The sequence below is a fragment of the Dysidea avara genome, chromosome 10, assembly GCF_963678975.1.
Source record: "Dysidea avara chromosome 10, odDysAvar1.4, whole genome shotgun sequence".
Taxonomy (NCBI): domain Eukaryota; kingdom Metazoa; phylum Porifera; class Demospongiae; order Dictyoceratida; family Dysideidae; genus Dysidea; species Dysidea avara.
The window spans coordinates 11,732,790-11,748,494 of NC_089281.1; the positions used below are offsets into that span (position 1 = coordinate 11,732,790).

At 37.6% G+C, this 15,705-nt stretch overlaps 3 protein-coding genes across 5 annotated transcripts in view; 2 read left to right on the forward strand and 1 right to left on the reverse strand.

The window, feature by feature from the left end:
* Positions 1 to 6,156, forward strand: part of LOC136237243 (uncharacterized) — a 10,695-nt gene extending 4,539 nt beyond the window's left edge. Inside the window, exons 3-4 of the mRNA XM_066027576.1 lie at positions 4,526 to 4,732; positions 5,842 to 6,156. Coding sequence (XP_065883648.1) covers positions 4,526 to 4,732; positions 5,842 to 6,051 — 417 coding nt within the window. The 3' untranslated portion in view covers positions 6,052 to 6,156. The remainder of the gene's footprint in view (positions 1 to 4,525; positions 4,733 to 5,841) is intronic.
* LOC136237244 (uncharacterized) lies at positions 6,112 to 8,727 on the reverse strand. Of its 3 annotated transcripts, XM_066027577.1 has the most exons (10): positions 8,574 to 8,701; positions 8,344 to 8,515; positions 8,008 to 8,157; positions 7,656 to 7,719; positions 7,551 to 7,603; positions 7,114 to 7,293; positions 6,976 to 7,054; positions 6,650 to 6,708; positions 6,576 to 6,602; positions 6,112 to 6,359 (listed from the first exon to the last, which is right to left on the reverse strand). In XM_066027577.1, exons 2-10 carry the CDS (start codon positions 8,447 to 8,449, stop codon positions 6,304 to 6,306), a joined length of 774 nt encoding a protein of 257 aa, XP_065883649.1. In that variant the 5' UTR covers positions 8,450 to 8,515; positions 8,574 to 8,701; the 3' UTR covers positions 6,112 to 6,303. The 3 variants fall into 3 exon arrangements, with proteins under 3 accessions (XP_065883649.1, XP_065883650.1, XP_065883651.1); XM_066027578.1 differs by lacking the exon at positions 8,344 to 8,515 and having other exon boundaries at positions 8,574 to 8,727; XM_066027579.1 differs by lacking the exons at positions 6,976 to 7,054; positions 8,574 to 8,701 and having other exon boundaries at positions 8,344 to 8,567.
* Positions 8,584 to 15,705, forward strand: part of LOC136237246 (mitochondrial import inner membrane translocase subunit Tim9-like) — an 11,134-nt gene continuing 4,012 nt past the window's right edge. Inside the window, exon 1 of the mRNA XM_066027582.1 lies at positions 8,584 to 8,733. Coding sequence (XP_065883654.1) covers positions 8,686 to 8,733 — 48 coding nt within the window. The 5' untranslated portion in view covers positions 8,584 to 8,685. The remainder of the gene's footprint in view (positions 8,734 to 15,705) is intronic.

Consider the following 15,705-nt stretch of genomic DNA (forward strand, 5'->3'; position numbering starts at 1 on the left):
TGATGCTTGGTGCCAATTTAAATGCTGGGTGATGTGGTCTTTCTGTGGTTAACAGTTGTGAAGCTTTGGAGGTTAACAGTTATGAAGCTTTGGAAGTTTATTTATGCATTAAAGCCAAAATAGTATAGGCTATTGGTTGTCAAAGGATTATTCAACCAATATAAGGTATTGAACTCGGGTTGCCAATATGGATTGTAGAGCAAACAGCTACTTGCCTTGGCTAGTTTCTGTAGTTTTTAAATGATAAGTGTTGACTGTTCTAATATATGCAGCACTACTCATCCAAGCACTATTACATGATGAGGCTTATGAAATTCTTGCAAATCCTGTAATTTAAATATACACACATGCGCAATATTGTTGTCATCATAAACACGAATGTCCTCTAATAGAGCTTCCACCCATGCCTACTGATGGGTAATCAAGTATGTTAAGATAGTAAATGTGACAGTAAATATGCGTGTGCATATGTTTGAATTACAGTGTTTGTAAGAGCTTCACACAGCACATGTAACAGCCTTAAATTTTAAGACCATGTGCATTTGAACAAGCATATGGTCCTGTTATTCTCCTGAATATCTGAATAATGAAAAATAGCATACTAACCACAGTAGAAATTTTGACACAAATACACATACGTTTAAAATTCAGCAATGTAAGAAGTCTGTAAAACCTTGTTCACCTGAAATTGAATCATACATCATTTCATCTGTTTTCAAACACATGTATGATACCAAGAGTAAAGTACTTTAAAAGGTTTGATAAATTATAGGTTGACAGATGGTATTAGGGCTGACAAAATTTAGGGGTAAGGAAGCTATTAGGGTAAGCGGAAAGGAAGCTATTAGGGGTATTACAGCGACGACGGGGACCAAATATAGTAGGTTTGTGGGGAGTGTTTCAACCGTTTGCAGATGGGTTAAAGTTTATTTTGACAAGAACAACAACACCTAGTTTTGCTTATGGGGGAGTATTTTTATGTGTTTCTGTTTTTTCCTTGGCGGTAGCTTTTGTTCCTTGGGGGGTGATTCTGTTTCCAAGTGTATATAGCGATTTGAATTTGGGAATATTATTTGTTTTGGCGGCCTCATCTATTAGTGTATATTCAGTTATGGTTTCTGGGTGGGTGAGTAATTCGAAGTATTCAATAGATGCGGCGGTAAGAGCGGCGGCCCAAATGATTAGTTATGAAGTAGCCATTGGGTTAATTATTTTATGTGTGTGTATTCCTGCAAATAGTTTTAATTTGAGTTATATAATTGCGGGGCAGGAGGGCATATGGTATGTAATACCGCTTTTTCCAATGTTTGTTTTATTTTGTGTTTCGGCCTTGGCTGAGATACATCGGGTCCCCTTTGATTTAACGGAAGGAGAATCTGAGTTAGTCTCTGGATATCATGTAGAATATGGGGGTGCCCTTTTTACTTTGTTTTTTTTTAGCAGAATATCTTCATCTTTTATTTATGGCGGTGTTTATTAGTATTTTGTTTTTTGGTGGGGGGTGATTATTTATTAAAGCGGTTTTTTTTTGTATTCTTTTTTTATTTGAGTTCGGGGAACCTTCCCTCGGATTCGATATGATCAATTGATGGGTTTATTGTGGAAAGCTTATTTACCCTTAAGTCTAGCTTATTTAAGTTTAGTGTTCGGGGTTTTAGTTGGGTTGGTTTAATTGAATTTGGGAATTAAGCCGAATTATTGTTAATTTTGCAATGAAAACGGAAAGGAAAGGAAGCTATTAGGGGTAAGGAAGCTATTAGGGGTATTAGAACTGACAAAATTTTTGTGTATTCCATAAGTACACAAAATTTTTTTGGAATTTTCAGCTAGAGTAGGGACCATAGCTAGAGTCTGCAACGCGAAAAATCGATATCCTCCAATCAACTACCTAACTATTGTCATGTGTTAGGCTAAGTGTAACTTGAATAACACCAGCGTGGCAGCCAAGTTTGTCACTTTCTTCTGGTAGAAAACGATACAAATGTCTTAAAATCACGTGATTTTTCGTTGCAGCAGTTCGTAGGGTTCTTCGTATGCCACAATATTCACTCTCAACATTGTTCAAGTAGTCTATCATCAACTCAAAGTATTGGTGGTTTGATTTTATTGGTCAGTTTCTGGTGGCAGCATGATCTGTGCAGCTTTTGGCGACAGACAAAATGTTTCTTGCTCTGGAACACAGGACAAGCAGAACAGCAACTGCGCCGTGGGTCAGCAATGACCAGTACTAGGTAAAGTACCTGCATTCGAAGTATGGTTATAATTGAAGCTTGTTAGCCATCTGGCTGAGCCATCTATATGCTGAAATTCGGCCAAAATGACGTGATTTTTGCAAACAAATACCAGAATGGTTGATACATCAGTGAGACAGTCTGCAACAGCAAGGATACGAAGCTTAAAAACACCTAACGATACGGCTATCTCGCCCAGTAAATGCATAGAGCAATCCAATACATGAAATAGGCACTCACGTGGTCGAAATTCAAATCGCGGAAATACCCATGAAATCGCTTTCATTTCTGAATAGGAACCATGCAGTGTGCTCCTTTTGTAAGTATTTGCGTTAATTGTTCACTCAGGCGTGGTCTGGGCCAGTGCAGGTGTGTTTTATGCTGCGATGGCATCATAGGGAGAGTCTCAGACTACTGGGCTAATCGAGATGTTGAACCTAATGCACACAAACTGATTGTCACTTGATTCCAAGTGATTTTATTGTAATTGGAATAGATTATGGCTGTATTATCCGAGATTTGAATATCGATCACGTGAGTGCCTATTTCATGCATTGGATTGCTCTATGCATTTACTGGGCGAGATAGCTGTATTGTTAGGTGTTTTTAAGCTTCGTATCCTTGCTGTTGCAGACTGTCTCACTGATGTATCAACCATTCTGGTATTTGTTTGCAAAAGTCACGTCATTTTGGCCGAATTTCAGCATATAGATGGCTCAGCCAGATGGCTAACAAGCTTCAATTATAACCATACTCCGCATGCAGGTACTTTACCTAGTACTGGTCATTGCTGACCCACGGCGCAGTTGCTGTTCTGCTTGTCCTGTGCTCCAGAGCAAGAAACATTTTGTCTGTCGCCAAAAAGCTGCACAGATCATGCTGCCACCAGAAACTGACCAATAAAATTAAACCACCAATACTTTGAGTTGATGATAGACTACTTGAACAATGTTGAGAGTGAATATCGTGGCATACGAAGAACCCTACGAACTGCTGCAACGAAAAATCACGTGATTTTAAGACATTTGTATCGTTTTCTACCAGAAGAAAGTGACAAACTTGGCTGCCACGCTGGTGTTATTCAAGTTACACTTAGCCTAACACATGACAATAGTTAGGTAGTTGATTGGAGGATATCGATTTTTCGCGTTGCGGACCCAACCATAGCACATCGATTAAAGGTACTGAAACAAGCTGGAGTAGTGCATGATATTAAAATCACAGTAAAACAATAAGAAGTTTTATATCCCTACTGTGCTTTTATTCTCTAGTTGAAAATTATTTTTTGTGTACTTGTTTGTTAACTTTTTTTGTAAATAATTATTATGACTGGTGAACCCACGCATACCACATCAAAAAAATAGAAATGGCACTGTGCGTCCCAGCTATATCAATATCGTCTGAAAAGTGAAGTATCCATTATGCTTCGTTGTCAGCTATGTTCAACCCGTTACACAACATTATGAATCAAGAACTGTTCGAAAAGTACCTCTGCAATTCACGCATACCGCATCAAAAGAAAAAAATGACGCCACGCCCTAACTACCAATTATCGTCTGAAAAGTGAAGTATCCATTATGCTTCATTGTCAGCTATGTTCAACCCTATTAAAAAAAAACCTTTTCACAATATACAGGAAACTGTCATCATACGTAGGAACCACAAAAAAAAACATCACCCAAACCAGCCTCAATTTTCCCTGACAACGATAAGGCAGTATTGGTTAGGTAAAACTTGACTGACTGACTGACTAACTAACTGGCTGATTCCTTCAGACAAGCGTAACTCGATAACGGCTAAGGCTATGGGCTTCATTTTTTTCACTGTCGAACATCGCTTCGGCCTGAGAGGTGCCTTTTGGCATACTGCAGTATGTACAATGCCTTCTTCATGGACTTACCAGTGTCCTCCTTTGTGTCCCATTCATCTTTGCTGACAGCAAAAAGTGTCAACTTGGTGGTAGCATGTGATGGCTTCCCTTCCAGTAATGGAAATCTGTATTTTTCATAGTGGCTACTTTGATTGCAGAGGTGCTTTTCAAACAGTTCTTGAATCCTACTACTGCTGTGTAACTGGTTTTTATTATAAGTACAATCAATTTACTCTTGGTACAATGTAATCCACAAATTAACACTGTACAGCTTCTAATTAATGGTAAGCTGCACCAAAGGCTTGTCAATTGGTGAGAACTACACACCATTAATTATCCTGTAGGTGTTTAATAACCTCACCCCAACAACAAGTTTTTTTTGGCTTCCCTCCATGTTTTTTTTGTTCTCTTTGTGTATATTTAGGATCGTGATAGAGTGACATTTGAGCAGGGTGATGCCTGTAATCTACGCAGTGATATTGGTCAGTTTGGATGTGTGTTGGGTGCTAACCTTGTGTGTCGACTGCCAACACCACTTGACTTTCTCGACCGACTACCACACATTGTTGTACCAGGTGGAATTGTGGTACTGACCTCACCATACTCTTGGCTAGAAGAATACACTCCCAAGGTGACTTGTATTTAATTACTATATGTATGTTTACATGTTTTATGGTGGGAAGGAAATGTTTGGCAAATACAAGTTCAAGATCACTAAATGGTTTTTACATTCAAGAATGTCCGTTCACTGAAGTATTGGTGTATATGGTACTATGGCAACATACACAACAAATTCTCACTTAGCATCCACCTCTGTAGTAAGACCACCTCATAGTAATAGCCTTGTCAAGTAGCTCCCAAACATGTACTCACATACATGCCATCCCGTGATGAAAAACGACATGGCATAGAAAATTATGGGAGTTAGAATACTATTTCACGAAGTAAGTGCTATTATCAGCACTAGGAATTATGTTATACTTGGTACCTGCTATGGTCAATCATTGGACACTTGGCTGGGTAGCATAACTAACTTTTGAACTAAATTTTTTGAAGCATCGAAAATTCTCCTTATGTTAAGGGTGTGCAATGTGATATGTCACAGTGCAATGTGATATGTCACGGCACAACTATTGGTTAATTTTCAGTGTTTTATGATGTACAGAGTAGCATTTCTTTCACTTAGATTATAGCTTGAGGCACTAATCACCTCTACCAACTGTAAAACTACATAGCTAGCTGTATAAGTTTTAATATGTGGCTAAGTGCTAAACTTTCAATTTGGCGTCATTAGTTATGCAGTAATGCTGTGAACAGAAATGCAAAAGGTGCACAACTAACGGTCCTATAGGCATTGCATTATTATTGAGATCCATTTTTCAACCCCCAACTATATTGATGAGCATTTACTGTATAATACATCAATGACTATTGCTTACTTTAAAATAATACTGTATTCATGCAGTATATTGCCTGTATTAATTCTCCTTCGTGTATATATATACAGCTGCTCAAGTTTAAGTTGTTCATGATCACTTCTGAGTATGTAAACCAATATTTCTGACATCACCTTGATCAAGAATTCACAATACTCTCTTTTTATATTACGAACTCTTGCCTTGATGGATTGATAATCCTGTCCATAATTAAAGTCAAGCACCTTACTGTTAATAAGATAACTGTAATGGTATTCATATCCTATATTGAATATTTGTCACAGTCTAGTATTGTTATCTTTAGTATTTGTGGCTTGGAGGTTTTAATGATACCAATGGAGACCCAGTCCATGGGTTTGATACACTCAAGGAGGTGCTGGAGCCAAACTTTGAGCTTCTTGAAGCCAATGACATGCCATTTGTAATCAAAGAAACTGACAGGAAACACCAGTGGACTGTAGCCCATGCCACTGTGTGGAGAAGAAAAGGCAAAGAAAAGTCAAAGGGAGATTAATTGTACTGGTAGTGTCACTTGTAAAGGTGTTTTGGTGAAAGTTTAATTTTATACTTTCAATTTGATATTTAAAAACTTCATTGGATTGTTATAATATTACAAAAACACTGGATAGTTACAATATACACAAACATATAGTGACATGTATATACAATGGATCATGTGATAGAAATCAATTGCATAACTGATAAAAAGTTAATGATCAGATCTATTAGCTGTGCTGGCTGATATGGTTGACAGACTGGCGTTTTGTTAAAGTGTGGTCACCATGAAGAGAAACAACAGAGCTTCCAACAGAAAAAAGGCTCCTACAGTGAAACATGAACATGACTACAAGTTTAAACCTGCTAAAGCATGTTAGTGCCACAACCCAATTTGGTAAGTGAGAAATTAGTAGTGGAATCACTAGAGGGTCATTGTTTACAGGTATGAAACATGTCACATACAGCTGGAAAATTATACACATTAGCGCTAGGTAGTGGAACATTGTAGATGTGCCCTGTACGTTACATAATCCCACTCACGTTTTTCTACTCCCGCTCCATTTTTTTCTACAAAGAATTAAAATCTATCCACTACATTGAATTATTTTACTAACTTGATTTAGCTGTACACTGTTCAAGTTGGCAATGCCATTGTCCATCACTCTCGCACAAACTACAAGACAAAAAATAACATACATATAATTGTCCGCAAAAAGTTTATTTATTTAAATATAGGCTAGCTACGTGAGAAACTAATCACTCAATGATACATTGGCTAGGCCCTAGTAACCTGATATATCTAACCAAATTAGTGTGGCTTGATATCTACCGAGACCACAAACTCTATTAGTGAAATTTGATGAGATGAATGTAGTTTGGATACAAAAGATTATGTAGAAGCTGTAAATGTTATCACTTAACAACAGACACAATCATGTACCACTGCTCGCAGTCTACTTCAGAATTAGAAACATTTGATCGTAGGCCAGGTGAATAATAATCATCACCATTCCTGCAGCCTGGACAAACAGTCGGGCAATAAAATACCAATCAAGTCTGAATCACTACATGAACTGACCTACGCCTGGTGATTGGAACGTTGCGATGCATATCGGAACACCACAACTGACATCACAGCACTTCTGATCTTTATTACAATCTGCATCCACACTACAAGGCAAATGTGCAAAACACTCTCCAGGATCTACTGGCTTATCTGGACAGCTCCCAAGGTGAATAACCCCTGTGGTTTGTAGAACTATAAAAAAACAAAATTTGTAACATGCATGATCTTGGCCTCCACAGATATGACCTTATGTGGTCTAACAAACATTACTATAAATGACAGAGTGACTAAAGTTTGGCGAATCAAGGAAACTTGCCAAACTTATCAGCTATTCAGTATAATAGTTCCATGGTAAATTCACCAAATTTTTGTCTGCCAACCTGTTGCATGTTGATTCGCCAAACTTAAGTGTCTTGCCAAACTTTTGTCGTTTACGGTATTCCACTAACCTCCTGAACAGTTATAGCTCGGACACATCAGTGTGGTATCATTGAAGCATGTGCTGTGGTATAAACAACAATTGGGAAAGCCATACAATGACACTAGTTACCCACCAGTTGAAGCAATTCACTATCACTGACTCTCCCCTCTGCAACACTGTGCCCCGAATATTGCAACCTAAATGAGACCATAGATTATCTACCCACCAGAGACAGAATGATTCACTATAACATCACATGTAGCTACTTTTTTTGTTATACATACTCTCCACTAAGATCTAATCTAAACTACATGAGCAATTGATAAGTGCTTGATTACCCAAATGTTGACCAACTTACTGGTAAAAAAACCACTGGCATAATCCCTGGGCGGTCTCAAGTAACACAACCATCAACAGTAGTTAATTCATTAAGGACAAAACCATGTAGCTATGTACACCATCAATTTGACCATATCATAACTCACTATTACTTGACTCCGCCTTGAGGCAGATCATTGCACCAGTGTTGGCCTTACAGCACTTCTTAGCACCCTGACAGCTGGTGTCATCCTCACAATGGCTGCTAATCTGTTGGGAATCAACACTCTGAGAGTCTGGGCACAGTCCAGGCTTCACTGTACACAAACACAGCAAGCCAGCATAACAACACATTAGCTACAAAGTATAAATGCATATACACAAACAGCGAATATATTATGGCAAAGTTATGAAGCTGTTATAGGTATAGCTAGCTATAAGTCATGGTGGCCGGCAAGTGTAAGCTAACGCCTAGGCTTTGATTGAGCAATCCAACACCTTACCTGATCTCCATGTTTCCTCATCAAATCTAAACGGTTGTGATGAGACGAGTACACCGCCACAGGCAGCGATCAGCGCGAAATACAGTGTACACGATTGCGACGACATAGCTATATTTCTTCTGTGATTAATCCCAGTAACTGGCCCTGAATACTCAATACTTTAAACAGATAGCTATACGAAATTTAGAATAACTCTTATAAGTTCTGAGCTACGTACACTTTCCAAATACCTCCAGAGTGTTCCTGCATAGTATTTGCGGTGAGTTCCTGATTGAGATTACAAAATAGGTGTGAACCGAGGTGTAAAACGTTAATTTACGGAATTGAGCACGTTTTGCGAAGATGGATAACCTTTCACAAGATCAGAAAAATCAACTCGAAATCTCTCAAGTGAGTTCAGTAGAGGTATACATAACAATGTGGTGATTGCAAAATTAGTCACGAGGTAGTGATTGCATTACCACAATCGAACTGGACGGTCCTGAAATTTTTTATGCACACGGATCACTCAAGAGGTTGAGCTATTATTAAGAGGGTGGGAAAGGCGTGTACTTCTGTTATTTACAGCTAGGCTTCCATGCTGATTAAAAAATGGAGTACATACGTCAATATTTGTCATGCCCTTTTGAGTCGTCGGTCCACAGCACCCTGTCCCATAGCATCTTGCTCAATCTAAGAACCATTTCAATAGTGATGTCCTCCAGTAAGATAAGTCCACTTATTGTTGATTTTGTGTTTCAGATCCCCCGACTGCATTGCTATGTCTCACTGCCTAAATTTGGTCATCAATAACATCATACTAGTTTTCATCATTATTCTCTCATCTCAATATCTAATGATTGTAATAATAAACTAGCTTGCTTCCATACTAGGCATAGAAGGAAGGCTAGATGGGCTCTGAATATCCACTTCAATGTCAGGGGAGGAGGCTTTTACCTTTCCACATCATACTCTAATAGAGCAGTCTACTCTAATAAAATAGTCAGGTACATTTTAATAAGGTCTGGGTACTACAATAGCTATTTCATTCTGAATTAACCCCCACATTCTTCATGTGGTCTTAAAAAACATTTTGTACACAAATTGATTGTTTGAAGTATGTTGACCCTAATTCTGAACTTAGCTGCTGTAACCATATTATAGCTATCTCAGCTACCTGAGCTTCATCTTGTATTGTGTGGTGGTTCTGTTCATATCATGTTAGGTAGGCTTACCTATATATCATCTTAATTGCTACCTCATCTTTGGATACTTTGATACATAGGCGACTCAATCAGGGGTTAAAGGGGGCACGGGGCTCCCCTGTTGAAAAGTTTTTAAAAATCTTGGAAACAGTTGTAGTATACATTGGCTTTGTTAGTTTCATGTTTTAGTACTAATTAAGTTAAAACCATAAAATTACAAAAATCTTGCAGCTTCTGGGAGTTTCATCCCTAACCCCCTCCCTCCCCTAAAATTCTACAGCCATACAACAACATTCATGCTGTGCCCCGTCAGTTCTAGAATTGCTGTGAGTTTGCTCAAGGCTCTGATACTGTTGCTGAGCATACATGTTACTATAGAACTAGTTCTGAAGATGTAATATCCATTGTCAGATTTTAAACTCATTTCATGTTTGTGAGCATATGACAATGTCCGAATGTTATGACTTGGTAGGCCTGAATTCATCAAATGCTTATAGAAAGGCCACACTAAACCAAAAGTATCGTACAAAATAGGTAACAGTTGGTTCAGTGGTTTGAAATTCATATATGCAGAATATATAGATCAAGGCAATAATAACATGTTACATTCTTACTCATGTTTAACCCCTTAATGCATTAATAGCTAATACGCAGTTTTAAATGTAGAACAGGGTGTGCTGTACATAGAACAGTTTAATTAATAGTAGAACATGGCTTACTACCAAATTGAGATCATCCATGTATATATTTTTGGTTGAAATATGATAATTTTTTTGTTGTAAGAATTAAGAAACGATTATCTGAATTTCTACAGAGATTGATGTAGCCATAAGACAGGTATGGAGTAAGTATTCAGCAGTAAAGGCTAGCATTGGTGGGTGCTCCTTACATACATTCCTGTTTGAAATGGCAGTTTGTACTAAACCAAGTAGTTAATAGTAGTGTTCCCATGTGGTATGGTAACTATACTCAGTAGTCATTGTAATTGTTGATACACCTTAGGCAAGAGTTTCTATGAAATTGAAAGAAAAAATTCAAATTTTCTGGTGCCTGATTACTGATGCCTTCAGCCAAGCATACTATATGATTTAGGCTATGGGCTAGATTTCTTCACTGTTTGACGTTGAGACATGATTTTACCAACTGCAGCAGCTGTAGTGCATGCATCATGGACTTACATACCTTTGCCCTCCTTTGTGTCCTGTTTCTTTCTCTACTACCGCATACGTAGGTGTATGACAAGAATCGTCCATAACCATAGTAACAATAAGTAGAATGATTGTAGAGGCTCCTCTTGTACTTTTCTTTGTTTATGCAATGGATGGAACATAGCTGAAAACAATGGCCACCTCATATTTCAGTAATAATAGTCAGGTGTGCATTCAGTTGTACAATTGATTGTACAACATGTAAGGTACCATTCTTTCCTTTGATACCAAAAAAAGTAAACATACAAGTATGAAAGTATGAAGAAAATTAGAGTATCATACTCTGTACAAATGTGTTGCAATACAGTACTTATATTTTCATTCAATATGTTAGTCTCCACTCAGTTTTTTTTTATACCTTTGTAGTTATGGAGTCCACTGGTGACATTGTCAACACTCCATGTGTTGACGTGATACCTAAAGAAAACAAAGTTTTATACAGGCTAGGACACTTTCCTCTCTTTTTATACAAGTTAAAGGAAAAAGTAGGAATTTTAAGTTTGATTAGAGACTACAGAAATAAAAAGTAGGGAAACAAGGGAGGTCGCCTACACATGCAGATATACTATTGGACATTATTAATCCCTAATTCAGTCTATATATACCCATGACTGAATTAGGGATTGAATGTGCACTAGTATATCTGCAGGTGTAGGCAACCTCCCTTGTTTCTCTACTTTTTATTTCTGTAGTCTCTAATCAAACTTCAAATTCCTAATTTTTTCTTATACTTGTTTGTTTACTTTTTTGTCTCATTATGACTGGTGAACCCATGCTTAACACATCAGAAGAAAGGTGGCGCCAGAGTTTGCTTTCATCTGAACGCACACCCCAGCTATCAATTACTGACTCAAAAGTTAAGTGGTCATTATGCTTTGCTTTCAGCTATGTTCACTCCAACTACTTGAAATTGAAGTGGCCATTACACTTCGCTTTCACAGCCCGTTACACAGCATTTCAAACAAAGAACAGTATGAGAAGCGTCTCTTCAATCAATCCAGTTGCTACGGAAAATATGGGCGATAAGAATAATAACCAACACAAAGCTGTGTCATGCTATCGCTGTGAATTGACACCTTGTGTTGTCAGCAAAAAGAACTGGAACACAAAGGAGGGCAATGATGCATGCATTGTACATATTGCGGTTGGCGAAAATGCACATCTCGGGATGAAGAAACGTTGAGTAGTGAAGAAATCAAGCCCATAGCCTTATCCATTGTCGAGTTATGCTAGGCTGGAGGCATCGATCAGTCAGTCAGCATAAAATTCTGTTAAATAGAAAATTTTAAAATTTCATAGAAACTTATTGGAAGGGTTTGGGGTTGGTCTGAGAATATTTTTGCAATGTTGCCAAGCTGTCATGAAGGGAATAGGGTGATATTTTTGGCTAGAAAAGCCCAGTTCTTCATGATCCCTATACAGCACTACTGTACTGTTTGATTATTGAACTCTTACTTAAACAAAACTGAAGAATGGACTCCACCCTTATATCTGGTGGTACATGGTCTGTCTTTGAATAAACAAAAGAGTCTGATGCAATCAGAGTAGTCTAGCAAAACTGTTCTAGAGAATTTTAACTAGGGTTAAAAAATTATAACAAATACTTGAATTGAATACTTGTTAAGAATTTTGATACTCGGTTAATAATAGACTTAGTACTCGAACATGTGTTAAGATCAATGGAGTCATTTGTTGTCACCCCACACATTGTAACTATCATTGGGGAAGGCAGTGGCATAGCTACCATCAATCGTGTGGTTTAATAAAAGAAGACATCGAAGAGAGAATGTAGTACTGTGAAACATTGTGATATTCTAATAGAGCAGTCACACTATTCTTGGCTTTTAACAAAGAAGTCGCACTACCAAATAGCACAAGATCAGGAGAACTTCTGAAACTATTAGTGATGCACCGATACTAATACTATAGTATCGGTATTGACCCTATTTTTGGAGGTATCGGACTTGTATCGTAAAGCTATAAAAACCTGATACCAACCGATACTTTAAACGATGCTTTGTTTTTTTTGAAACCATCAAATGAGATGAAGTGGTAAATATTGCCTCGGGTCACATGCGACCACAAAGTCAAAGTAGCCATGGCAAGGATGGATACAAAACAAAAACAAACAATTAAAACAAATTATTTAATTAGTCCAAGTCGGGTTGTTGCTAGCAAAGAATATTCTCTGGGACGCAGTGATAGCGATTGCTGCTGCTTTATCGAGTACTGTTTTGGAGTGGGAGAAACTTTGTTTTGAAATGTTTTTCATAGTCATAATGGTTTCTTTAAGGTAATGGCCAAGGCAGCCAATTTCTACAGTGTAGTACTGACTCACAAAGCCCAAGTGATTGAGCTCAGCAACTATTTATTGGTACTCAGGCTTTCCTTCTTTACGTTGACGTGCAGCAGTAAGGTCAGTATGAGAATTGAATGGGCAAGCGAGCTCCAGTAATGACACGGTTTTCAGTTCTTCATTATACACAACTATATCAGGCCGGTAAGGGCATACTAGTAAAGAAGGTGGAATTGTGAATCTGATGCACGTTTGTCATCCAGATCAGCTCAACATTGTTTAGACAAGCTTGCAGTTCAGCCATCAGGGGTGACAACACGGCATCATGGTGATAAGTATACCTACCTTGTTGTAAAGCCACAAGACAGCCATTTAACACGTGATGGGAGGCAGGACGAGGCAACTGACAAATATTTAATTACTTTTGAAGATGACAGCGTAAATAGCGCATCGAATGGAGTTAAAAGAAGCCAACTACTAACACTATTAGTACAGAGGAACAGCACTAAGCCATGAAATAAGATTCATTGAAGCCATAAACTATTATTATTCTCGTAATTGATAGCCACAAAACCAGCAAACTGCAGTTGATGAAGTTATAGCAAATGTATTTAGCAAGCTGGTTTATTAACTTACTAGCTGTTTCTTGTGAGAAATGCCTGTGGGACAAAGTATCGGTATTGGATCAGTATCAACCATTTCTATCTCAAATGTATCAGTATCAGATTAGTAGTGAAAAAGTGGTATCGGTGCATCACTAGAAACTATAACATCTGGTAACTCAACATCATTGTTTATTCCAAATTGCTGGACTCTGGAAATATCTACCTATTATCAACTTATCCATACAAAAACAGCCAAGCTGTATAAAAAGGGTGTGGCCTTCAAAAAGCCTGGATGAAAAAAGTTGTGAAATCAAAGGTGGCAGCCATGAAATGGCTGCAATGATGTTAACGATTATTTATAACCCATTAACATCATTGCAGCCATGAAATGGCCGCCACTTTTGATTTCACAACTTTTTTCACCAAGGCGTTTTGATGGTCACACCCTTTTTACATAGCTTTGCTGTTTTTGCATGGATTTCACTGTTTGTATTTTAAATATATACCCCAAAGCCAACCATAAACTGGCTTTGAGGTTTGTTTTTGCACAAATCATTTTTTTACAGGTGCAATGACAATGATATAAGACAAGTACCAATATATACCTGCTGATCTGATACCAAAGCCGATCTAGGTTAATACTGATATTTGCTTTATATTTTGTGCTTGCTTGTTCATGGCTATATAAAGTCATATTATAATGCTTGTATTTATTTGCAATAATGTTTTATAACACCTTAGGTATACTATTATTTTGTCCATTAGGATTTTGCAGTGACTGTTCTATTAGAGTATCGCAATATTTCTTGCAAAACGTGTGATAACAAAGGCACGATTAAGTCTTAATAGTAGTGTACTACCCTGCTGATCTGTACCAAAATGGCTGTAATATCAGCTTTGATCGATAGAATACTAGAGAAGTTACAGTGGTATTGTATTGCAGAGTTTAATACTCTAATAGAGCACACATTTTTCGAGGATTTCACATATAAAATGTTGTAGAACAATCATTGATAGATCTATGAAATTATGAACTTTTACTATTGAGTAGATTTTAGCTAGAATTTTCATTTATAAGGTAGAAATTAAGTGAAGTGAACAAATGATAACAGCGCTCAGTGGTTAAAGATTTGGGTGTTCAGTATGGAGGTCCCTGATTCAAATTCTGCTAGCATTTTAAACCACAAAAGGTTTGAGCTATGATGGTTAACCTGTACGCATACTGATTTTTAGGTTAGAGCTGAGTGATAGTAGCAATTAATCGATTATCGTGATAGCCAGTAACAATCGTGATCTTGATAGTATACTATCGTGTTATTGCGATTACTTATCCATATCTGTGCTTGGTCAAAAATATGGATAACAAAAGCAAAGATATGTTGAAGTTCTGAAACTGTAAAAGACCAGTAGCTTGAGCATGGACAACAACTGTAGTACTGACACATAACAATTTTTAGTGGAGTGTTACAAAAGCAGATGTGTGGTGTGTACATAATTGGAGTATTCAAGTGTTTGTATACGTGAGGTTGAGTGTCTTTAATAACTGATAGTAACTATCGTGATACTATCGTTATTGTGATATATAAAATCGTAGTTGTACTATTCTCAGCTTTACTTTAAGTTATTCTCATAAGCGGTTTACCCGCAGCACAATCACGTACCAAGTTTGGTGCAAATCTGATAAACAGTCATAGAGTTTTGGATGATTATTTGCATTAAAAAAGGCTGAGTTATTGTCACATCTACAAATATGTTCCTAAAGTATACCAAAGTGAGCTACACAAACCCCATAAATGAAGAAGAAAAAGCAAAGAAATTAAGCTGAATTTTGAACACTCGTATTTCACAATTGCGTTGGGCAATCTTGCTCAAATTTGGTATGGGGGTGCTAAAGGTGGAGGGTGTTTGCAGTATAAAAATGATTCCAATTCATGAACGGAGCACAGAGCTATGTATGCATGAAAATTGTGTTTTGCTTCTTCCTGTAAATATACTCACACAGGGGCGTAGCCAGGATTTTTTGAAGGGGGGTTCCAGCACCAGCATTGAGTTACTAGAAGCAGGGGTCT

Coding starts and splice junctions, on each gene's coding strand:
- LOC136237244 (XM_066027577.1), bottom strand. CDS start 8,449: ATGTCGTCGCAATCGTGTACACTGTATTTCGCGCTGATCGCTGCCTGT. Junction 7,720..8,007: donor CAAGGCGGAGTCAAGTAATA/GTGAGTTATGAT, acceptor GGTCTCATTTAG/GTTGCAATATTCGGGGCACA. Junction 7,604..7,655: donor ATAGTGAATTGCTTCAACTG/GTGGGTAACTAG, acceptor TTTATACCACAG/CACATGCTTCAATGATACCA.